This window comes from Rhinolophus ferrumequinum, chromosome 20, assembly GCF_004115265.2.
Source record: "Rhinolophus ferrumequinum isolate MPI-CBG mRhiFer1 chromosome 20, mRhiFer1_v1.p, whole genome shotgun sequence".
Taxonomy (NCBI): domain Eukaryota; kingdom Metazoa; phylum Chordata; class Mammalia; order Chiroptera; family Rhinolophidae; genus Rhinolophus; species Rhinolophus ferrumequinum.
The window spans coordinates 4641718-4665548 of record NC_046303.1 but is presented as its reverse complement, the minus strand read 5'-3'; the positions used below and the strand labels follow the sequence as shown (position 1 = coordinate 4665548).

At 46.3% G+C, this 23831-nt stretch overlaps 1 protein-coding gene across 1 annotated transcript in view; it reads left to right on the top strand.

The window, feature by feature from the left end:
- The window catches only part of VOPP1 (VOPP1 WW domain binding protein), a 51190-nt gene that overhangs the window by 5380 nt on the left and 21979 nt on the right, over positions 1 to 23831 (top strand). The window contains exon 2 of the mRNA XM_033088797.1: positions 21982 to 22040. Coding sequence (XP_032944688.1) covers positions 21982 to 22040 — 59 coding nt within the window. The remainder of the gene's footprint in view (positions 1 to 21981; positions 22041 to 23831) is intronic.

Below are 23831 nucleotides of genomic sequence, written 5' to 3'. Positions count from 1 at the left end.
TGCCAGATTCTTTTGTCTGTCATCGTCTTCATGAGATGCTCCATCTTTGTGAGCCCTGTTCGTGGGATACCTGTGTTGTATTCTCCTGTGATCCTGTCAGCAGAGACTGGTTACGGGGTTGCTAGTGTTAAGTGGGCGAGGGCTAGGGTGTCGGTGCACTCTTGTAGAAGAAGTGAGTTCAGTGGTGCGTGCATTTTGTCATGAAGCCTTTGCCTCCCATCTCTTTCCCACTGGGACTTATTTGAAGGGACCCTCTGTTCTCTAGGTGTGGTCTCACTGCCACTGTCACAGCCCTTGTGTGGACCTCTCCATTATGCAGATAAGATGGTCCAGCAGACTCACACTGAACCTGCAGTGACCCTGACATTGTTTTAAACACGTGCTGCTGGTGACCCACCAAACCTCACAGCAGCTGTAGAGTGGTTTATTATAATTTTTAAAATCTACGTTGAGGACTGTATATTGATTCTAATTATATTTCACATTACTTCCTGCATCTTCTTAAGCCTGTAAACATCTGTCTGAAAACTATTTTTTTTTTTTTAAATCTGGTATCCTTTATGGTTTTCTGTCATACACAGATTTGATTATCATGCCGTGGTCGACTTTAATCCAACTGATTCATAAAAATGTTGAATAGAGTCGAGTCAAAGATGGAGACTTATACCTGGGTTGAGAGAGGTGAAGGAGATTTTGTTTTGGAGAATACTGATGTCCTTAATTTTTACAAGTCAGAATTCAGCTTTCTGTATGAAGTGTTTTGGCGTGTTTGATCATTTGCCGTTGGTGAGGAGAGATCCAACAAAATGAGAGCCTAGAATGCAAGGAGCAAGACATCTACGTTTGGGAGTTTTTGCAGCCATCCAGCAGGAGGCTTAGGCAAGGCCATGTTGTTTGGTGAGTAGGAAACGGTGACCTTCTCTCATTGTGGTTAAGGAGTCAAGTGCTCAGTGAAGACAAGGAGGTAATGAATATATCGAGAGAGATAATTTCAGGAAGTGCAGCTGCATGCTTCAAAGCTCTTGACAAGAGAACAACGACCCACAACCAGAACAAAGAGGAAGTATCTTATAAATCAGTTTCGAAATTGATCAACCATGGGCTTGAAGCACAGGGGAGGGCTGGATGGGTTAAGTTTCATGTTTGGATGGTGTCTTAGTTGGTTTGGAATGCTGTAACAGAATACCACCTACTGAGTAGCTTATAAACAACAGGAATTCTGTTTCTCACAATCCTGAGGTTGGGAAGTCCAAGATCAAGGTACCAGCACGGTCCGGTGGGGGCCTCCTCCTGGCTCATAGCCAACATTTTCTGGCTGTGTCCTCACACTGTTGTATTTGTAGAGCTCATTGCAAGAATTTCATTGCAAGCAGCATTTATATCCATAGAGTTATAGTCCCTGGAAGGCCTTTGTAAGTAGGAATTATGTGAGTGGAAACATTTTTTTCAAACTTACAAAGTATGATGTTCTCAGCCAAAGGCGTGCTGCTCGTGTGAAAATAATTGGCCATTACTACCGTGATAATGAGGTGTGGGGCAGGGAAATGAGGAGGAGCTCATACCTGCAGAGCTTTCGATACTTTGAAACTTAGGAAAAGTGCCATCTAGAACAATATACTAACCCCAAATGGCACCACTAAGAACTGGATATTATTTGGCACCTAAAATGTGCTGGGTGCTGTTCTAGATGTACACTGTGGACCCTGAGGAAGAAGGGCTCTGATGGCTCACTGGGCTCAAATGTGAAAGCAGAGCCTAGCAGCCGTTTCTACACAAGGGCCTCTCACAGAGCGCCTCACACCCTGCCTGCCTGCACTGTGCACCTGCTGGCTGAGCCAGCCCTTATAAAGGAGTTCCTGGAATTGTGTTTCAACCAATAGGACTGAGACTTTCCCCATCTAATCGGAGATGTGCAGCTCTGTCTCCATCAGCATCTTCACTGAGTAATTAATCAGAGCAGCTCCATTCCGACCAATCAGGACAGTGCCTTTTGAACCAATCAAACTGTGAGGATTTGTAGTCCTCATTTGCATGAGGATGGGCCAATCAGGGACCAGGGGTGGGGACTTCTCTGTATATCAGTCAGCTCCCCTCTGTCTCTAGGAGCACATTTTCCCTTTCCACTGAAGACTGTTTCCCCGGAAACAAAACACTGAACGTGTCTTGCCAGACCAGAATGGAGAAGAGCAGGCGGGGCATAGCAAGGTGGAGAGACTGGTGCAGAGCAGAGCTTTTCTAGCTGGAGAGAGGCCTCACCCAAGGACCACCCCACCAGGGTCTCCTCACAGCTGTGCTGCTTCATAATTGAGCTGTAACAGTACTGAGCTGTAACACTACTGTACATACCACTGCCGTGCTGTATGTACCACCGCTGAGCTGTTTGCACTGAATAAAGTTTCCTTCTTCTACACACCCCAAATTGGGGATTCCTTTTGGCATTGAATTGGCACCAGCAGGCATCGGTTGACAATACCATACTTGTGTTCCTCACAGTAACTGTAGGTATTGTCACTCCACTGTACAGGTGTGCAAACTGAAGCTGAAAAGTTATTTATCAAAGGTCCCGAGTGCAGTAAAAAGTGGTAAGAGTTATTCTTTCTAGTGTTTATATGTGGGGAAACTGAGGCACTAAAGATTAGGGATTGTCATAAGTCAACATCTTAACTTTTATGCAGTTTTATCCCTCGGGGGCAGGTGTTTGAGCTGGGAGAAGGGGGGGAGCTGCGGTACCAACCGGTAGGCTTTGGGGGCATTTCCGCAGCTGGATGTGAACACACAGCCCCTGCGCCCTCCATCCCCTCCCTGCCTTCCATTCCCAGTTCCCACGTATTGCTACTTTCCTTTTCTTTCTTTCTACTGCTTCTCCAAACTCTGCAGACAAATCGATAATTTTTAAAAGTATGTTTCTCTGTGTAACTTACATTTCAGCTGGATTTGTCATTTGGCTTCAAAGCACGTTTGAATGAATGGTTTAACTTGGAAATAGCACTTCGTTTGGAAGGTCACCTTTGGCCGGCTTTCCTCCTGCCCAGCACACAGCAGAGCGTCCCCTGCTCAGTGGCCCTGCCTTCTCCGCCCCTCGCCATCGCCTTCTCAGGCCCCTTCTTTGCACCTTAGCTGTTGACGTGTCCTAAGCCTGCTTGAGGACTTCCTCCTCTCCTCATTTTCTGAAAGATCCTGGGGAATCTCATGCACATCTAAATCTTCACTGGCAGTATTTATGCTAATGTCTCCATTTCTAGCCCAAGAATTCCCTGCTGAGCTCCAGCCCTTATTGATCTAGTTGTCTAATAGAAATGTCCGCCAGGGTCGCATAGAGGTCTCTCAGATCCTGTATCTGTAGCAGAGCTCACCCTTTCACCAAACAACCCCCATTGGGTTCTGTCTCAGTCAGTGGCCCCCCACCCACCCAGGACACTACTGCAGTAACCGGGGGCCCCTCCAGCCCCACTCCGTCTGCATCCTCTGTAGTCCCCAAGTCCTATAGATTCTCCCTCCTTTAAGTGTCTAGAACGCTCCTCTCCCAGGCCTCCATTTTCTCTATACCTGCTTCAGTCCTCCTGCCGATATACAACCTTCCTCCATCTGCCTGTGTGACATTTTGAAACCCTAATGCAACCTGTCACTTCCCTACTAGAAATACATCAATGGGCCTAAAATTCCAACCACCCTTAGCGTAGTCGCAGCACTCATCCGTGCCCTGTTAGTTCCTTAGGGGGAACGTGGTGGAGCTGTCCCATCCCAGCCTTTCTGACACCACGCCCTTTCCCTAACCAGGTGCCAGACACGAGATGTTTTAAGTGTGAGAAGTGATCACTGTACACGTCTGAGAGCGTCTTGTCAGCAGTAAGTGGGCGAGGAGGAGGCTTTGCACAAGCAGGTCTCTGCCCTTCTTTTTGACCAGTGATCACAGTTCTGGATAAGCTTTTGTGTTTTGGAAATCACAGTGGGTGCGAGGGAAAGACAGCCAGACTGTGACTTCTGAACAGAGTATGTAGTGGCCAGGGTTGCCAACACGCATCCCTCCAGGATGTGCCTGTCACAGTGTAGTCGTTCCAGATGACGTACCCTGAGTTGTGCAGCGTGCAACCTGTGATGCTGAACTGGATGGAGTCAGGAACAGCCCCGCTCTAGGTTCCAGGGTCTGGAAGGAAATGATGTCTGGCTGCTAGGCCTAGGAAGAGTGTGAGTGAAGAGAGAGAGTGTGTGTGTGTGTGTGTGTGTGTGTGAGTGTGTGTGTGTGTGGTGAAGGAGAAGGGAGCAGAGTGATACCACTGCAGTCAAACGGGTTCGGGGTCCCTTTTACTCTGATGATGTATGACATAGCCTTGGTGTGAGGGGCGGTGGGTTGCTGGGATGGGACGGGCTGGGGGCTCCTGATAGGGATGAGGGAAGTATCTACTTTTGACCCCCCAGTTTGTCTCATTGGTTTCTTTAAAGGAACTATGTAAACCCAAACCAAAGCTGTTAGACCTAGATCTATGACCTGAATGCTATTTGTTTTGCTGTAGATAAATTGGAGTTCACAGCCAAACCGTGTGGGTGTATATTTATGGTAAGCGCTCTGTGGCTCCCAGGCTAGTGTTATATCCCTCACTTTGGAAGCAGGCCCCTCACAAAGATTTTACCGGTGAGAATTCCACTAGCCAGTCCTGACTCCTCCCAACTGCTGCAAAAGTGGAAATGAAAATACATCCCCATTGCATTCTGCTGGGCATGGGACTAATTGCTAGGGACTGCATAAGGAACTGTCCCCAAACCCCTCCTTTCTGGAAAAAAAAAATTCTCGAATCCCAAATTTACAACTCATCAGCGTACAAGATGTAATTGCTTTCTAACAAAGCCTCCTGGTCGTGTGACACAGTCAGACATTGTGAGTGAGGTTATGAGACATCATTATCTCCTAGGCCTAGACTGTGAACTCCCTGAATTTTTCCCAGTCTGAGTTATTTGGGGAAGATTGACAGGTGTAATTATGCGGTTAAGCTTTGTCATGTTTACTGCGGCAGCAACACTGAAACGTAGACAAAAGGCTGCCGGCCTTGCCGAGAGCGTGTGAACATTCATCAGCAATTCGCAGTCAGCAGCGGGCATCATATTTAACTTGGCTTCACTGGTGCAGTCGAGGGAATCCTGTGTCTCGTCACCGTAGTGTTCTGTCACCTTTCTGGGGTTAGGACAGTCGAATGAGTCAGGCTCTGGGAAGTCTCTCGGGGTAGCAGGGCTCTACCAGCCACCTTTCCACTTTTTCCCGTGAGTGAAGAAGACCTTAGGGCAGTGACCTGGTGGGTCAGACGCTGCCTTAGGAGGGAGGGGGGGCGGGGGGCGTCACCACCTGGGCGTCACTGAATGTTTCAAGGTGATGCAATGTGGTAGGAAAAGGGCAACTTTGGAGCCAGACAGACCTGATTCCAGCACTTTCCTTTTGGTCATGTCACTTAGCTTTCCTGGACGTGTTGATAGCACTGGGGAAATCACGCTTGACTTGCGGAAGATACGTGAGCTTGGAGCTCCTGTGTGAATATGGAGTCTGTCAAATGATAAATGTCTATAAACGGTGGCTGCTGTTCTTAATATGTGTCATTCGCTTTCTGGTAAGGACAGCCATTTAATTTAAGATGGGAGATACTTGCCACCCCATTTCGAGAGACAGTGTGAAGAGAACAGCCTTTTAAGGCCATTTAGCTCTTGGGCGGACAGGCATTTTGTGCAGAGCTTTTGTATCCCTTCTCTCGTTGCCGTTTTTAAATCGAGAAGGTGCTTGCCTTGTCCGCCTTTCTTGTCCTTTAATGGACGGCCTCACCCATGGGATGCAAGCTAAAACTAGCAGAAGGCACAGACCCCACTGTCACGGTCCCACTGCTTCCTTTCCTGCCATTTCACGGGTCCCTAACCTGGCTCCCAGAGCTGCCTGCCCACCTCTCCACCCTTTGTCAGCTCAACACTCGTTTTGTATTGGTTCTCCTGCTTCAGCTTTCATTTTGTCCTTCAGTGGGGTCTCTGTTTGCCCTCCTGTTGCGTGAAAAGGAAAGCCAGGGCCCCTCCCTCTGTCTAGTTGACCACCCCCCCCCCCACCACCACTCAATGTTTTCCTAAGAGAAAGGACTCGGACCTTCCTCCCTCTGTGCATTTAGACATTCGCTTGGATGGCATAATCGCCCTTTGGGATAGGCTTGGGGAGTGCTCAGAATCCGACGTGGTACTGAACACATTTGGGGCTGTTTCAGCCAGGTCGGTGATTGGCTGACCTGACCGGCAGATTCCCTACGAGGATGTGCGTGTGCCCCTTTGCATTTCGTCATGCTGTCTGTCCTCTGGAATGCCCCCTCCCCAACCTTCCGTTCTCATTTCAAACACAGCCTTCGCCAGGAAGCCTATTCTGATCCCTCAAGCCAATGTAATCTCTGACTTTCAAACGTCGTGGTTCAAACGTTAGCTTTATTTATTTCGACACAAAAGGAATGCATTCTAATTGTGGAATAATTACAAAGTAGAGACATACACAAAAAAAAAAACAAAAAAATGTGGCACTCCTAATTCACCACTTAGAGCTGCTCATAAGTTGCTAACCTGTTGCTAAACTCAGTCAAGGCCAAGTCTTAAACATCCTGGAAAAACAACTGCTACACGTTTTTTGTCCCCTCATTTGCATATTGAAACTAACCAATACCCGTGAACCTAGCCAGAATCCTGCATTTGCATGAGATAATTATACTTTGTGGGGTTTGCCTTTCTGAACCCTGCCTTTCTTTGTTTTCCCCAGAGTGCAGTGGGTTGCTAGTGTCTGAATCTGTCGCCTTCTTTTGCTCAAATAAATGCTTTTTATTCTTACTCAAAGTCTAAAATTAATTTTGGTTGGCAGATTTTTTTTTTCCACAAAAAATCTGGACATCTAGATTTTTCTGTAACATTTCCTTATCTTAAAGCTATTTTGGACCCAAAAAGAGAAAATATCACCACCAACAAAAAAAGCTATTGTGGATCAAACAAAACACGTCCCGGGTGGCTGGTTGGGGATGATCATTCTCAACTCAGTTTCTAGTAAGGGCTCGAATGAGTGGTGCACTCATTTCTGTGCGTTCAGAGGTCTCTCTAAAGGTATTTTTCCGCTGTTTCTGGAATTTACATGATTCTGTAACTCCCAAGACGCTGGCAGGATTTATTGGTATAAAGAGACGTAAGTTTAAATTATAGACCCCTATACTTAAATGTCAGAGAATAGGACTTCACTACAAAATTAGCCAAAATGTCCTGCCTAGCTTCAGTGTTTATGTGGCATCATAGTTAAAAGAGCCACAGAGGTCACCTGGCTGCTGCTCCTCAGAAGTCACCCACCTTGGATAAGGGATGCTTCCTTGGCCTTGCTGGGATTCTGTTACCTGTGAAATCCTTGGAGTCTTTTGTCTTTCTCCCCAGTCTGAGAGATGGAACAGGGTTTGACTGGATGTTAGTAAGCCTTTGGTGAGAGCATTGGAATAACATCCAAGCAGCCACTACTTCCTGGAGCTACACCTGCATCCTTCCAGCTGACCTGTGGCTGCTGACATCCCCAGATAAACACCACAGCCCTTCCAACTTGGCCTGGAGGCCCTCTGCCACCTTCTCCATCACTCCCACTTCTGTCTTCTGTATTTCAAATCCGGGGGCCTTAATTTAGGTTTTTATCGTTGTTTTGTTTTTGTATAGTATGTTCATATATTTTTAAGTCAAGCTTTAATTTTGGAATAATTTTAGATTTCTAGAAAAGTTTCAAAGCTAATATATAGAGTCCCTGTGTACCTCTTACCCAATCTACACTAACTTAACATTGTATATCGCCAGGCTACATTTGTTAAAAAAGAAATCTACATTGATATAATTATGTTAATTATACTTTAGGCTTTATTTGAATTTCACCAGTTTTTCTACTAATGTCTTTTTCTGTTCTAGGATCCAATCCCAGATACCATATTGAATTCAGGGTTAATTTAGTTTCTCACTTAATTCAGTGAGAAAAAGCATCCTAAATTCTAAATCATCAATTTAGATATAGTCTTTTGAAATATGATCCTTTTCTAAGTTGGGATGTACCTGCATTAATTCATTAGTGATCTTTTCAGTAGCTATTCCATTACATGGTGGGCGGTGCTGTGCGTGTGTGTGTCCAATTATACACACACACACACACACACACACATGCACACAGTATTTTGCCATGTATAATGTGCAGCCACATTTTTGACCCAAACTTTCAGGGGAAAAAAATCTTTCGTTTTAATTTTTTAATTCAAATTTTTATTTGTTTACATTTAGGTCCTTGTTTTATGTATTATAAAGGAATTTTAGCATTTATTTTTTAACATATTATGATACAAGAAATTTTATGTAACAAATAATTGCAAAACACAAGAATAGATACAAGGTACAAGAAATTTTATGTACCAGTAACAAATTTACGATATTTACACATCATAAAAGGCCAAGAACTCTTTGTCATTGCAAGTTCCTCATGAGTTCATCAAAACGGGTTATTGTATTCCAGCGTATTATTTTGCATATGGATATTGTTATTGATTTCTAGAGTTACACTTTTAATTCATACACATAAATAAAAGAATTAAAAACATTTATGTAGATACAGAATCAGTACTACCCACGTATAATGTGTATCCTTATTTTTCCCTCACAAATTTGGGCAAAATGTATGCATTATACACGGCAAAATATGGTATATATAAAGTATGCTTTGCCCCATGTTGACCCTGGGAAGACTATACCTACTGAAAAGGACTACTCATGGTTAATTGGACTCAAATTTATAACCAGAGTCTAGTGGCCATTGTTTGCAGAGGTCCCTCACACATGCTGCATTTCAGGGAAGGGCCATAGAGTGGGTTGCCAAGCCTCCTGCACTGTGCTCCTGCCAGCTGAGTCCACCCTTTTAAGTGAGCTCCTAGGATTGAAATTCAACCAATAGGACTGAGACTTTTCCCGTCCAATTGGAGCTGTGCCACTATAGCCTCATTTGCATATTCACCAACCAATCAGAGCACCTCCATTCCAACCAGTCAGGATGGTACTATTTGGACCAATCAAACTGAGGACTTGCTTAGAAATGGACCAATCGGAATAGGGGCAGGCCCTCTTCTCTATATAAGCCAGCTTCACCACTGCTTTCACTGCGCACACTTTCAGTTGCCAAGGGAGACTGCATTTCCCTTTTTGGAGCTGCAGTATGGGCTGGGGGTGAACCACCGGATGAGCTGCAACACTTAAGCTGAGCTGTAATCCTGGGGCTTCTCTGCCCAGGCTGCCTCACAGCCCAGCTGTCTCATAGCCATGCAGGTCCACCAGCCTAGCTGTTTCACAATTGAGCTGTTTTCACTCAAAAAAAGTCTCTCCCCTTGCCACACCTCAAATTGGGAACTCCTGTTGGTGTTGAATCAGTGACAGCGTTCTTTAGTTGACACCTTGTTGTTCTGTATAGTTGTCTGTGTAGTAGGTTCAGCAACCATTTCTTGAGCCCATCTATGGCCATTGTTGTCCTAGGACCATGGCTGGAAGGGAGAATACCTGGGAACCTGTCCTCCTTCAAGACCTCACATTCTGTTAGGAAAGAACATGAACTCCATCCATTGCCGGGTCTGTGTAGGCTGTGGCTCTTGGAAAAGCTGATTATCCCGGTATGAATTATTCAGGGCCTTTGTTTCTCTTCTTTTTGGCTTCACATTTGGCCATTTCACAGCTCATTAGTTTTGCTTTAAGGACAGGCAGGGAGAGAGAGGAGTAGGGAGAAACTGAATTCAGTGTGTGTGAAGCTTTGTTGTAAGGGGGTGAATACCAAATGGAATGGCATTCTTAAATTTCTGAGGATTTCATCTATCTTGACCTTGCTACCTAGTTTCGTAGATAATTGATTTGATGGTTTTAATTTTTTAAAGAAAATAAATGCATGTATGTGCCTTAAAAAGTTATAAAACAGAATGTGAAGGCCTCTCCCCTCCCCTTTACCTCCTAACCGTAGACCTTCGCTGTAAAGGGAACTACTGTTAAGTTTCTTTTGCAGCGCAATGAATTTTTTAAAAAAAATTATATACTCGGATACTTCGTTAAAAGTACACAGATGGGATCATGTTATACACAATGTTCTGCATCTTCTTCTTTTTTTTTTTTTTGGTAAGAGATACTTCTTGGAGATCTTTCCACAAACCCACTGCATTCCCCTGAGAATTACAGAGTGTTCTTCTGTAGGAATGATCATGATTCATTAATCAGCTCCCTTTTGATGGACATTTAGTTAGTTTCTAGCTTTTTGCTGTTACACAATGGTGTGCGAAACTCCTGGGCAAGTGTCTGTCTTACACTCTTTCGCAAGTTTGCACACTGTTGGATTGTTTGTTACGTTTGTCATGAAACCGTGAGAGGTCACAATTGACTGTGATTCTCAGCTGGGCTGTGGAATCATGACGCTTTCGAGTGTACATGATTCCTTGTGAGTGGCTGGTGCAGCTCGGTAGGAAAGGCTCGCGTTCTGATTTTGAGATGATCCTTGAGAATTAAGTTAGAAAAGGTCCCAAACATATTGCTCCTTTCAGGGTACTGAATTTATTCTTTGCATCTTTGTATTACTTTGGAGGCTGGAAGGACAGTGGTTAAATCTTTGATTGGGCTTGGAGACAGACAGAGGGAATAGCTTGGTTAGAGACGGCAGTCCCAAGTGGGAAACCCATAGCTAACTGTCCACAGTGCAGCTTGCTTGCGTAAGGGATGGCATTTGTGCATACCACCTACCCGTTCTGGTTGGTGGTAATAGACTTGGCACTATTCTGTGTTCCAGAAACACAGTGAGATGGGCCAGGAGACATACTCTCTAGCGTGGATTAGTAATACACGTTCTCCACCATGTCAGCTGGTGAAGAGAGGTGTTTTGCAGCCCAGTTAGTTCTGGGAGCAGCGGTGAGGGTGAGAGGCAGTTTGGTGGGACTGAGCCAGGCTGGAGCCGGACCTTTGGGTCTGGCTGTGTGAGCCTCCCCACTCGGAGCTGTAGTTTGCCCAGTAGGGCGCTTGCGGCCTTCTCACTGGCTGGTGGAGAGGCGCTAAGGAGAGAGATGAAGGGGGGCGGGGGGGAAATGGCAGTGTGGGCAGATGAGGGCCCTGGTTCACCCAGGCCTCTGCCCAGTGCCAGGTGGAGCCCACATTAGTTGGCACTCACGCACTAAGTGCGTTTGGGGAGAATGAACTTTCGGGTGCTTTGAGAGCTGGGTTTTCATTTAAATGGTTGGGAGTAGTTGGAGTGGGAGGAGGTGGTGTTTCTTAATGGCCTTGGGGGGGGCAGTCCCATTTTTTGTACTTTTACACACATTAGTGCATTGAATCATCATGGTACCCTTAGTGAGGAAGATGTTGTTACCTCCTTTTAACAGACGGACGAGGACATCAGCAGAGCCAGGCAGTGAAATCGAGCCTCAGCGTTTTATTTAGGGTCATTCTGTAGTTGGTTGTATTCGTGTGACCTAGTCAAAGGGAGGTCGCTGGGGCTTTGCTGCGTCTTTCCTGACTCCCAGCCCGACGCCGAACTGCACACAGGATATTCTCATGGGTTCTGGCCATTGGTTGGCTGATGGTTGACCTTGCTGCCGCCGGGCTCAAAGTGTGGGCTTCAGAAAGAAGAGTGTCACTGGGGGGTGGTACGTTATCTTCCCGAAAACTGGAGCGTGAAGGGACTTTGTCTGACTTACAAGCCTCCACTTGCTCAAAAGCCGATGGCCTGGTAGCTGTGACCTGCTGGGGTTAGTTCCAGTAGACTCTCTGTGAGTAAAATCACCCCCGGGTGTAATGTGTGAGCTAACCACCTGGCAGACTTACCTGAGAGGGACTTTGAATGAGATGCTTGGCAACATCTTTGCTGACATTGCTGAGCCCTCTGGTCGCTCAGGATACAAACGTGGGTGTGGCCTAAGGAAGGCAGCAGAAGCCAGTGGGAGCTGCCAACAGAGTGTCAGGGCCAGTTAGCGGGGGCAGGCGGAGGCCAAGAGCACAAGTTCATGGGAGCGGCCTTCCCACGTAGGTCCAGCTCGGTCCAGAATGGGGGTTCTTACAGCCCTCCCCAGTCAGGGAGGCTAACAGGTCAGGCTAGAAGAGCCTTGATTCCCTATCAACATTCAGGCTACTGTCAGGAAATGGCCAGTCCTTTCCCTCCAAAAGCTTCTGACTACTTAACATTTCTAGTAAACCCTCCAAACTTCTCAGATCTAACTAGAAATCCATTTTTGCTGGCGGGCAGGCCCCACCTGCCTCCTTCCCCCAGTGCTGCTGGGAGAATTGGGGGATTTCACACTGTCTGAACTCCATTTGGTTCACTTCCTATTACAATTCTGGGCAGTTAGGGGTATTTCTGTCCTACTGAGAATGAAACTGGGTGCCTGCGTGAACCCAAGTGGGGAAAGGGTGCCTTTTCCCTGTGGCTGACGTGACACCTGCCTGAACAGTGGTCAGAACAGCTGCCTGTCACCACTCTCCCCCCGTGCCCAGGCCAATCAGTGTTCCTCGACGGACAGTGTGTTGTTTTTATATCACTTTTACCTGTAAGTCTTGCCACATGTCACATGCTTTCCCATTCTCTCCCTCTTCCCCCCCCCCATAAAAATTTTGGGGAAGACATGTGACATTTTGTCAATCCTTGTTTCTCTCAGCCCCTCCCACAGCATGTGTACTTCTGAGTTCTCTGTCCTCAGGTGTCAAATCTTGCCTGGATCTAATTGGAAAGCAAAGCAGGGCCCGTCTCCAAACTGCAGTGCGTTTAGTCAAATCCAGTAAAAACTTTAGAGTAGGCGGACGAGGAAGAAGGTATGTGAACATTTCTGCAAAAGCATTTCCTCAACACCTGCCCTCGGCCAGACACTGGGGGTGACCGAGGTTGGAGCCTGGGCTTCTGCAGTGCAGGTGGGTGGGAGGGCTGTGAGAGAACGGTCGTCACCCAGGAAAGAGCATCGGCTTTTGCGGACAGCCTCACACCCGCTGCAGCGTGGTGGCCTCACGCTTGGCCTGCTGAGGCTGCTCCCTTCCCAACAGGGGCACAGTCCCTCTCGGCTCACATCCTGGGAGAGTCTGTATCCCACTTAGCAGGCGGCTTGGCTCAGCAGGCTGCCCATTCACTCAGCGTTTATGATACATGCAAATGAAAATCCTTGTACGCTGACATGCTAATAGTTTGGGTAGAATTTAGTCAGCCCCAAGGAGAAAACTGACATCTGATTTTCATGGAAGTTCAGGCCATTTTTATCCCAGCGACGCTGAGCCCCAGCGATGGGAACCCCAGCGAAGAACACCACAGGTGGAGATGGAGGTCTACACTCGCTTCTAGGAACTTACAGTCTAGCGGCAGGTGGGTAGCAGGTGGCAGAAACAGGAAGGGCTGGCAGATGGGGGCCCTGGTCGGACCGAGGCAGGACCCTCCCTGAGTCTGGGCTTCAGTATCAATGAAGCATTTTCAGGGTTCCAAGAGAAGCCTTTGCAGGCCAGGCCTCGCTGAGCCCTACTCCCTTTGCCTGTTTGTGTAATGGAGACCTGCAGAGGAATAAGTTGTATTCAGAAGAAAGGATTTTGTGACCTTAAGGAAAATGAGAGAGAGAAAACTGCAGTGATGGGTGAACCACTGGCGATTTCAAAGCAGGTTGTAGGTGTGCTGTGCCTGGTTCTTTGGGGTTGTTTTTAGCAGAGCCACCTGGGCACTGTGAGTCTTGTAAGGAGGGAGGGAGGAAGCAGGTGTGGGGTCAGCAGCCCCAGCCAGCTCTCCCGAGGTGCTGCAGGGCCGGTGGGCAGGCTGCTGGGCTGTGGGAGTGGCCCGAGGGCCGGCCAGCCTGGGGCTCTGCTCCCCTGTCTTCACTGGCCTTCACCTGCGCCTCCCTCTTCTTCCTCCTCTCCCACCAGCAAGCCACGTACGTGTTCTCTCCACTTACCTCCTAGTGACGTGCTGGGGGACAGGGCTCCGTGACCACCTGGGAAGGAAGGAGAAGAAGAGGAGCTGGGCCAAGCATTGGGCTGGAGTGTCCCTGAATAGGGGACCCAGAGGTGCTGGAGTGGGTGCAGGTGCTCTGTTCTGGGTGTCTAGTGTGAGTGCCTGTGGGCACCTGGTCGAGATGCCAGGTGGCAGCTGGAAAAGCTCCCCGGCTCAGGAGAGAGCCTTGTGCAGTGTGGTGTTCTGGCATTTTGTTGTGGTCAGGACCCCTGCAAGGGGGCCATGATGCTGAAATGTGGGTTCACTAGATCAGAACGGGAGAAACGGCAGAGCGAGCGCAAAGGCCGGGACCCGGTTGGGGGACATACTGAATGAGGGAGGCTGAGGGCATCCTTGACTTTGCCTCCAGTGGGAGTGCGGCTGGCGGCAGCCCCGGCTTCCCAAATGCAGCCGCTTACCAGGGCGACTAAGAATTGGCACACGCAGACGGGTGACTGTCCCAGGGCCGTGCACTGGCCAAGACTGGAGGGTTTGGAAAGTTGTATGAGAAATGAAGCCGAGTCCTCCAGTGGAATTTAGATTATTGGAACTAGAAAACCCAAGGACCGTGTTTGTAGAGATTTTGTGTCATCTGCTTTCATTTCCTTTTTTAACGGTGCTACCACATCATCTCTTCTCTCTCATCCCCCACTCCCTTAAGAAAATGAAAAAGCACAAAACGATTTCCATCCTAGATTTTTAAAAGCAGGACACAGTGACAGCTATTAGAAATGATAGCTGACAGAGCTAAGAGACAGCTCTAGAAAATTTGCTTATAATTCTTCCAGAAATGTGTCATTTTGGGTGGAAAGCCAGGGCTGTCTACCACATTTAAAATAAAGAATTGTTTTCCTTTCAGACCTGAGTTCTGCCATTGTCGTCCTTCCTCCACCCCAGGCCACATACTCAGGATAAGAGATAAGGGGAAGGGGGGCGTCTGGAGGGTGAGAGGTCCCCAAACAGCATCAGGAGGGCGAGATAACAAAGCCCCAGCCACGTAACCACAGGACAGTGGTGAGTGAAGCAAGTCCCTCAGAGCGTCTTGGGGGCATATTTCTTGTCATTCTTTAAACAAATGTATTAGGCCCCCTCTACACACAAGGCAGAGTGGTAGCATTAGGGACCCAAATGTGAGTGAGGCTGCTATGTCCCTGCCTTCCTGTTCCGGAGAATAAGGGAAGGGGAGCGGCAGTTAACACCCAGCCCTGAACTCACTTTAATTACAAAGGACGCACATGGCTGCGTGGGGAGTGGTCAGCAGAGACCTCCTTGGTCTAATTAAACCCCCCAGTTATCAGTTTTTGAATGAATGATGTTTTGTGGCATTAGGAAAATGTGTTCCATGTGCCCTGAAGTTGCACCTCTGAGTATTTTTAGCAGCTAAGGACTCTCACTGGAGTGTGTGAAAGAGGCTGGTTTCGTGGTTTGGCCCTGGCTGGCTTTGGGCTCCTTTGGTGTGATTTTTCCTGGTGCGTTAGCCATTCTGAGCAGAGATAACAGTCTTCTTGGCAAAACTGCTAACCAAGTACCTTGGTCCTTTGTCTGTTCTTGGAGAGCCAGTAAATGATAATGCTGAGAGTTGCGGGGTGCTCTACGGTGTAACCCCTAATGATTCATAAAAGGCTATTTTAGGAAGCTGAAGGAAGGCTCTTTCATGTGGTTGCAGTCATCATTTTAGATTCCTTCTGGACAGTGAAATAATACCTAAAATAATCTAATTCTGGCTTCCTGTGAGAGATGTGACAGGCGTTCCAAAGAGTGGAGATTATGGAATATGGTGGCACTGGAAATTACAGCATCTACACTCTACCAGAGAAAATACACAGACGTTAGAAACTAGCAGACCTTATTCAAATCCCAGCTTTCTGCTTGCTTCCTGTGTTGCCTTGGCCAAGTTAATTCACCTCTCTGAGACCTTGGTTTACTCATTTGTAAGTATATATTCTGCCTAACTCCCGGGTGTCATGCATGAGGTGAGATTTCCTACGAAGAGGCACTCCAAAAATGGCAGCTCCTATTTTTACCTTATGATTGAGCAGGAATGAAGAGAGACGTTCCTCCTCATTAGTCATTAGGGAGATGCCACTAAAAACCACCTGGATACCAGTACAGTATCAGGTGGTTAATATAAATTTACTTTCCATTTCTTTATTGGACCATAAGTGATCTGCTTTTTAAAGTAAAATTTAATAGAAAATTTAAAACAAAGTGTTACGAGTTCCATAAAGAAAACTTGGAGACTGATTACCAAGATGTACCATGAAGAAAAGAATCATCTCTGATACCACCCAAAAGACAATTTATTGTCAGTGTTTTGGTACCTGTCTTTCCATATTATTTTCTCTCTCCTATTATGAGAAATATACTCTCCTAGACACACTGTTTTATTGGCTTTATTTTTTCTTAGCAAAATATTCTCATACTATATGTTTCTTTACAATCTGATAGCATCTGCCTACTCATGTATTTTGGATATATTATTATTTTGTTAAACCCATATTTTGAAAATTTTGGTTATTTCCAGTTTTTCTTAATAGCACCTATTCACAATTGTTACTATTATTTTCTTGGGGTAAGTGTGATAACCCTGTTTAAGGTATGTACATTTTAACGTTTTTTTGATACGTATTGAAACATTGTTCTCTTGATATTACATGTATATTCCCACACATTGTGCGATGTTTTTTCTCTCATGCTGTCATCGTCAGTGGATATTTGGATTTTGATAGCTAAAACCATGTCATTATAATTTACATTTATTTGATTACTAATAAATTTTATCTTTCAAAGTAGGTTTCCTGACCTTTTGTATTTCTTCTTTGAAGAATTATCTATTTTATTTTTTTCCTATTGGGGCTTTTATCTTACTGAGTTATATAAGCTCTTTATTATTTAAAGACATTTAAATATCTTATTATTCAAAATGTGCCTCTATTGTTTGCCTTTTAATTTTGATTATTGACTAATTTTCTTGACCTGGAGATGAGGAGTTTTACCTCCTCGAAGTAAGGACCTTGAAGGAATCTGTTTCCCTACCATTCCTCTCTTAAAAACTGAAGCAGATAAAGCAAACTAAGGGACTTTATTCAGAGTAAGTTATGAGAGTTCACAGAATTTTCCCAGGGATATGCAGCCAGAACTAATTATGTCTTGTTGCCTGCATGTCTCCAGAATCTTCAAGATATTAGTAGACAACGCTACATCTCTGATGGTTATTTGCTGGCAGTATATGCTCTGCTGATGCGGTTTCTTCTGTAAGATACTGGAAGATCTTTTATTTCTTTTTTCTTAAGAGTTTCTCTGCTTTTTTTCCTTTTGATAAATGATGGTTGTGAGAAGCCTCATACTCTTATTTCTAAAATAATCAAGGTTCCTTAGAGTTAACCGTTCCTGAAAAACAGAGGTCCATAAGCCCAAGGATTAACTAATTAGCACGTAGGGAATTGATTAAAATTCCAACACAGGAATTTAAAGCATGATCATTCCTATTATTTGAAATTCCGAGACCTTTAGATAATTACCTGTCAGTCCTAACGTGTGTTTTTGCGGTGATTCAGCAGGGCCCGGCCCTGCCTGCTGCCTCTGTCCGTGGTCCTGAGCACCGAACCTGCCAGGATCCCGGAGGCTCCCTTTGTTCAGAGTCTGTCTGTGTGCAGTGTAAATGCCCACTCTAATTGGGCTGTTGGGCTGGAACGCAGCGCAGCCAGGAGCTCACGGCGTGTGTGTCAAGTTCAGCTTTTGATGAATGTGAAAGCAGCACCGAGGCACAGCAGGGTGCCTTTCCCCTTTGACAAAGAGTCATCAGGCTGATCCCCCCGTGTCTTCCCACCATTTTGAGACATATTGTGGACTTGTGGCCTCAGGACAGGGTGGCTGATGCTATCACCACAATAAGGAAAATAAGGATCTTTACCTTCCAGGTGTTGGTGGGATGAGTTCTATTAGTGAAGCGTTAGTTTTGCAGTTTGCTGTTTATTCATTTAAATAGGATCTTTAAATGAATAAATAGCACCCACCTACACACACACACACACACACACACACACACACACACACACTCAAACAGAAGGAAAAGGGGTAAAAATTGAGATAAAACCTATCATGTTTTGACTCTCTTAGGCCCTTGCTCTTAACTACCATGTACCCCAAAGTCACAGATGGCTTCAGTTCTCTCAAAGTCAACCACATGTTATTGTGATACAACTATTTTTGTAACTTGGAGTAGAAAAAGGATGTGCCTTTTATCAAACAGTAGCATCCTGGGTCCTCCTGTATCGCGTATGGTGAGATGTAGAATAATTTATGTCAATAAGAGGGTTACTGTTGGAGGTTATACTTTGGGGTTTGTTTTAGATCCTGGCTAAATATGGGTAAGTATATTTAGGAGGCATTAACTACATGGATACATAGCCTAGTCCTTGAATAATGGACCACCAGGATTCTTCCCTGAGTACAGACGTCTTACAACGCCTTTCCGATTTAAATTTTAGATTCCCTCAGTTGAATTGCTCCTGACGGTAGACGTTTTTCTCACAGTCCTGCGCATTCTGCTTCGTTAATGGTTTATAAATTGTGCATTGCCTCTCTTTATGCTCTCTTCAAGAAATAGATGGCCATGTTTATTATTGCTTCCATTATACACGTGGAAGGAATATTGCACTACGAGCTCACTGAGGGCCTGTTGTTCGTGCAGCACCTTGGACAGCACCCCACTCATTGAGGACATTGGTGTAAACACACCTCTGCCTGCCGGTTGTATAGAAGTAGAGCACATACAGCTATGCACAGTACATAATTTTGATAAGATAATCAATGAATGTTTTAGTTTGTGTATTTACTATGCTATACATTTCATTGTTATTTTAGAGTGTACTCTTTCTACTTATTAAAAAAAAAAAGTTTGCTGTAAAAAGCATGCTGTCTTTTGCCGGCAGCAGCCTCACACATCTCGTGTTTACTGCGTCTCTTGATTGCGTCATTCCCTCTTGTGCTTGATGGAATCTTCTGTTGTTTTATAAATCTAGTGTAGCCTAAGTGCCCAGTGTTTACAAAGTCTCCAGTCGTGCACAGTCACGTCCTGGCCTTCACACTCACTCCCCACTCACTCACTGACTCCCCCAGAGCAACTTCCAGTCCTGCAGGCTCCGTTTGTGGTCAGTGCCCTATCCGGTTGTACCGTTTTTAATCTTTTTTGCTGTATTTTCACTGTACTTTTCTGTGTGTAGATACCCAAACTCTTACCATTGGGTTACAGTTGCCTTCGGTATTCAGTGCAGTAACATGCTGTACAGGCTCGTAGCCCCGGAGCAATAGGCTCCACCACAGCCTGGGAGTGTAGGGGGCTAGACCGTCGGGGGTGTGGATGTGCGCTCTGGGATGTTCACACGACGACGAAATCGCCAGCGATCCATTTCTCAGAACGTACCCTGGTCGCTAAGTGGCACGTGACTGTATTGCTTTTTCAGGTGGCACTGCCTCTTGGAAATCCTTTCATACCAGTTCTGAGAGAGCTCATTCTCGTTGGCCGCTTAGTATTGCACTGTGTGGATGCAGTGTCGTTTATTTCACCAGTCTGCTAAGCGGGGGCATTGTCATCATTCCCGGGATTTTGCTATGAGAATTAATGACACGATAAATGACCTTATGCCTTATGGCATTCCGTATTTGGAACGAGAATGGTGATTAAAGAGAAATGCATCAGTAGTTTTCCAGATATTGCCAAATTTCCTTCCCAACAGCCACATATAAGAGTGTCTGGGCGGGGTGCTGTAGTAACAGTACAGTGCCTTTGTTACTCTGGTGTAGCTCATCACACACACACACACACACACACACACACACCTGTGCATGTGCACACTCACCCCCGACGTGGGCAGCTGAGTGTTGAGGAGGTCCAAGCTGAGAGAGCTGCCTTCCCCTGAGTCTGCTAACCGCAGAGGCAGCAGTGGGTCCCTGATGTCTCATCTGGTCCTCTTCCGCCATCCTGTAGTCACAGGACATACAGGGGAGCTGGAGGTGGGCAAAGGCGGTTCCTCAAAGTAATCTTGATTAGTCTAGGAGAAAATGCCCAGGGTTGTTCATTTTCCCACCATAAAGAAACCTTGTGACTTTGAGCAAGACACCCATTTGGGGCCCCAGCTTTTTAATCTATAAAATGGTATTCCAAATATTCACCAAGGAAAAAAACCCTAAAAGTCCATGCTTCATGTTATTTTAAGAGTGAGGCGATGTGGTACTGGGGTCTCAAATGAGTGGTGATTCAGATTAGGGAACCGTAAACTAAAGGAAATCCCGTGGTAGGCAGCTGTGGGTAGGGCGGGGCTTCCGTCCTGCACCACCCGCGCCACCAGCCTCGCCTTGGGTCTGTGCCCTGGGTCTGTGCGACTGCCTTGGTTGTGATGCCTGTAGCAGTGGCCAAGGCAGCAGAAGGGGAAGGGGTTTCAGGTTGAGTTCTGGTGTTCCCTGAGCTTCGAAGGCAGCATTAGAGGAGGCTGATTGTTGATTGTGTGGTGCTTCAGTGTTAAGTTTCAAGAGAGTGTGCCTGTCTCTAGCAGTCATGGAGAGTAAAGAGGAAACCTCTAAGATGCCACCTTGAAGAAAGACCCAGTTTATCAGCTTACCATAGAAGACTAGTGAAATGAATTGTTACTGGGGGACAGAGATCTGAAGTTGCTATTCCTTGCCAAAATAAATCGATTCCTTCAGCTGTCTGAACTTCATTTCTTGAGCCCGACAGGAGCTAACACAGTCTAAATTAAACTCATCTTCCACAAATAAACCTGGGTCGCTCTATACTGCTTCATGTGCTTCTGAGAGCCTTTAAAGCACTTAAAAACAAAACAAAACTGTTTCTCACACTTTTCTTAACCCATCCAGTTTAGCCAGCGTAACACAGAACACTTACACTCACCTCTCCCTGGGCATCCTGCTATAGATTTGGGGTCCGTTCTGGGCAGGAGGGCATTGCCGTACCCCTGCTAGAAAGGCCGAGGAGCTAGCAGCCCTGGCCAGGTCCCAGGGAGCTGCGGTGGGAAGAAGGGCAGTGCTTGGGCGGGACAGTTAGCCCTGCCTTGCTCAAAGAAAGCTTTGTCGTCACTGCCTTTCTCTGTTGTCCTGCTGCTGGTGGTTTGTACCATGCTATGTCACAGGCATTATGTACACTCAGGCCGGTGCGCTGTCTCATGGAGGTAGGGAGTTGTGCAGTTATAGAACAATGATAGCATGAGTGGAATTATTTTAGAAGACTAGTTCAGACAGGGCAGAGTGTTTCTGCTTAGCGGCCTCACACGGTGGCTGGCGCCGGTGGCTTGCTCTCACATGTGTGAGTTGTCCAGCCAATGGGATGGCTTCACACCAGCTCTGCCCTGCCCTCGGGGTGTCCAGCGTCTGACTTCCTCGGGAAGCACAGAGGAGGCTCCCATTGCCTTTCTTTGTCCCCCTCCTTCCTCTTTCTCATCCTTGGGAATGGGAGCGGGCAGGGGACACCACCATGCTGACGAGTGATCCCTGGCTTAGGGTCTGGCAGACACAGGTCCCCACGGGGGATCAGTGATTTGAAGAGGGCTTTTACAATATTCTGAAATAGAAAGATCTAGGAAGGTTAAAACGATGGGAAGTGTCTTTCAAAAATGAAAATTGGGGGAAAATGGAAATCTTTGTCATAGTTTGTTTCTAACATTCTTTTGACATCTGAATGCATTTAAAACAATGGATTAGCTTTAATTTGCCTTTTAAATACATTGGTCACACCAGTGTATTCAGAGATATGAAAGGCTAGAAAAATAATAGGGAAATAGATGTTTTCCTATGTTTTTTCCCCCTTTTATAAAACAACTACAAAATCACAGTGGGGTGAATCTCCTTCTAATTAATCGTTGCTCCCAAGTCCCCTGCTTTTCACACTTTAAGTTCTATCCACTCATCCTTCTTTGTTCCTTTTTGTGAGATCGTCTCAACAATGTGCAGATAACATACCACTGACCAAGTTTTTTTTCTTCTCTTTGCAGAGCACGGAGGCTAAAAAACATTGCTGGTATTTTGAAGGACTCTACCCAACATATTATATGTAAGTGTTTGCACTTTTCTGTTGGTCACGTCTTTCTCTGGGAACTGTTACGTTTGTAGTTAATAGGGCGGGTTATGGGATGGAGAACGCCCTATCTCGGGAGGCCTTCACCCTTGGTTTTTCCTGCCTCTGCTCACTGTCCTCCCTAGGGACACACAGCCTGCTCAGGCACGTGACGTTGAGGACACTGTGAAATACTGGGTGCCATCTCTGGTGATGTGTGTTAGCTCCTACGTGATGGGGCAAAGGGACAAGATATGCGAGCAAGGCCAACATTGTGTTGGATTACTTAGACCTTCCTGGGCCAAGGAGCAAGAGAAATACGTGGGCATAGAATTTTGAACTCAAGCAGGAAAACGTCCCTGCTGAGCTGCTGTGTGTGTGTGAGTGTGAGAGTGTGTGTGTGTGTGTGTGTGTGTGCACGCGCGCGTGCGCTGTCTCTGATTGCCTGGGTCTGGGTCCCCTCACCAAACAGGTGCAGTCACAGCCTTGCGTGGCTCTTTCTGTGCCCTCAGCGCCTGCCAGTCTTGCTCCAACTAAAGCATCGGTACATTCTCCTCCATTTGTACGTGTTTTTAATACCTGCTGTGTTCATCACTGGCTGTTCTTGAGCCTCCTGCCCAGGTGGCCAGATTAATTTTCCAGGTTACCAATCATTATTTTTGATTGTGTTTTGAAGCCCCATAGGTTTTACATGGAATGTCCCGAACCAATTTTCCCCCCATATTCTGTTATTTTCAGTGTTGAAGTTCGCAAAACATGAGATTTTTTCCTCATAGGCATCTAATCATGTCACCGCAGAAACGCTGTATATTCTAGCATGTAGGGAGATTGGACAGGAAATATGTGATAGTAGCCAAGAGGGCCAATACACACATTTTTCTTCCCTGTCACTCTTGGGGAGTTTCTAACCTTGATGAGACAAGTGTAGGAGGAGCAGGTGGCTTGGCTGTAAGTGGGGACAAAGAACAGGGCCATGGGCAGTCTTCCTGCCTTGGTTTTGTGTTATCATTAAACAGGAGTCCTGAATGCCCACATAGGAGAAGTCTCGGCAGAACACCTCTGCTGCTGCGAAAAGACAGAACCCCTTGGAAAATGAAGACTGACTCTAATTACAGGGTTGTCAGCTGGAAGAAAAACGGGTATGGGCCAACAGGGAGATGAAATCGTTTCGTTCTTCTCAGCACGACGCATTGCCTTGGTAGCTGTAGTTCCTCGGTTCCACTTCTGCTGCAGCTGTGGCTCAACCCTGTCTTCTGTGCATACAGGTCTTTCTCGGGTTGGTTTGCAGGTCAGCTGATAAACCACGTCGGGGTTTTCAGAGGCTGGGGAGGAGGAGGTCGTTGCTGGTCCCTGGTTCCTTGGTCACTGGTTCCTTTATTCATTTACTGATTCACGACTTACTTTGAAAGTCTCTTTGCATCAACAGAGAAGACAAAGGCTGACCCTGTCCTTGTCCCTCAGGCTTGCTGGTTTGGAGTCCCTTCACCTCTCTCTCTACCGATAAGGAGGGGAAGGGTCCTGAGAACTGAAATGTACGGTCCCTCTCTTATCAGAATACTGAAAAAAATCAGTGCCACGCCGCCAGTGTTGAGGAGCTTCTTCCTTATGTTTATTTTTCCAGGAGTCTAATGGTATCAGGTCTTATGTTTAAATCTTGGATCCATTTTCAGTTGATTTTTGTGAGTGGTGTGAGACGGGGTCCTGTTTCATTTCTCTGCGTGTGGTGATCCGGTTTTCCTAACACCGTTTGTTGAAGAGACTGTCCTTTCTGCCTTGGGTGTTCTTAGC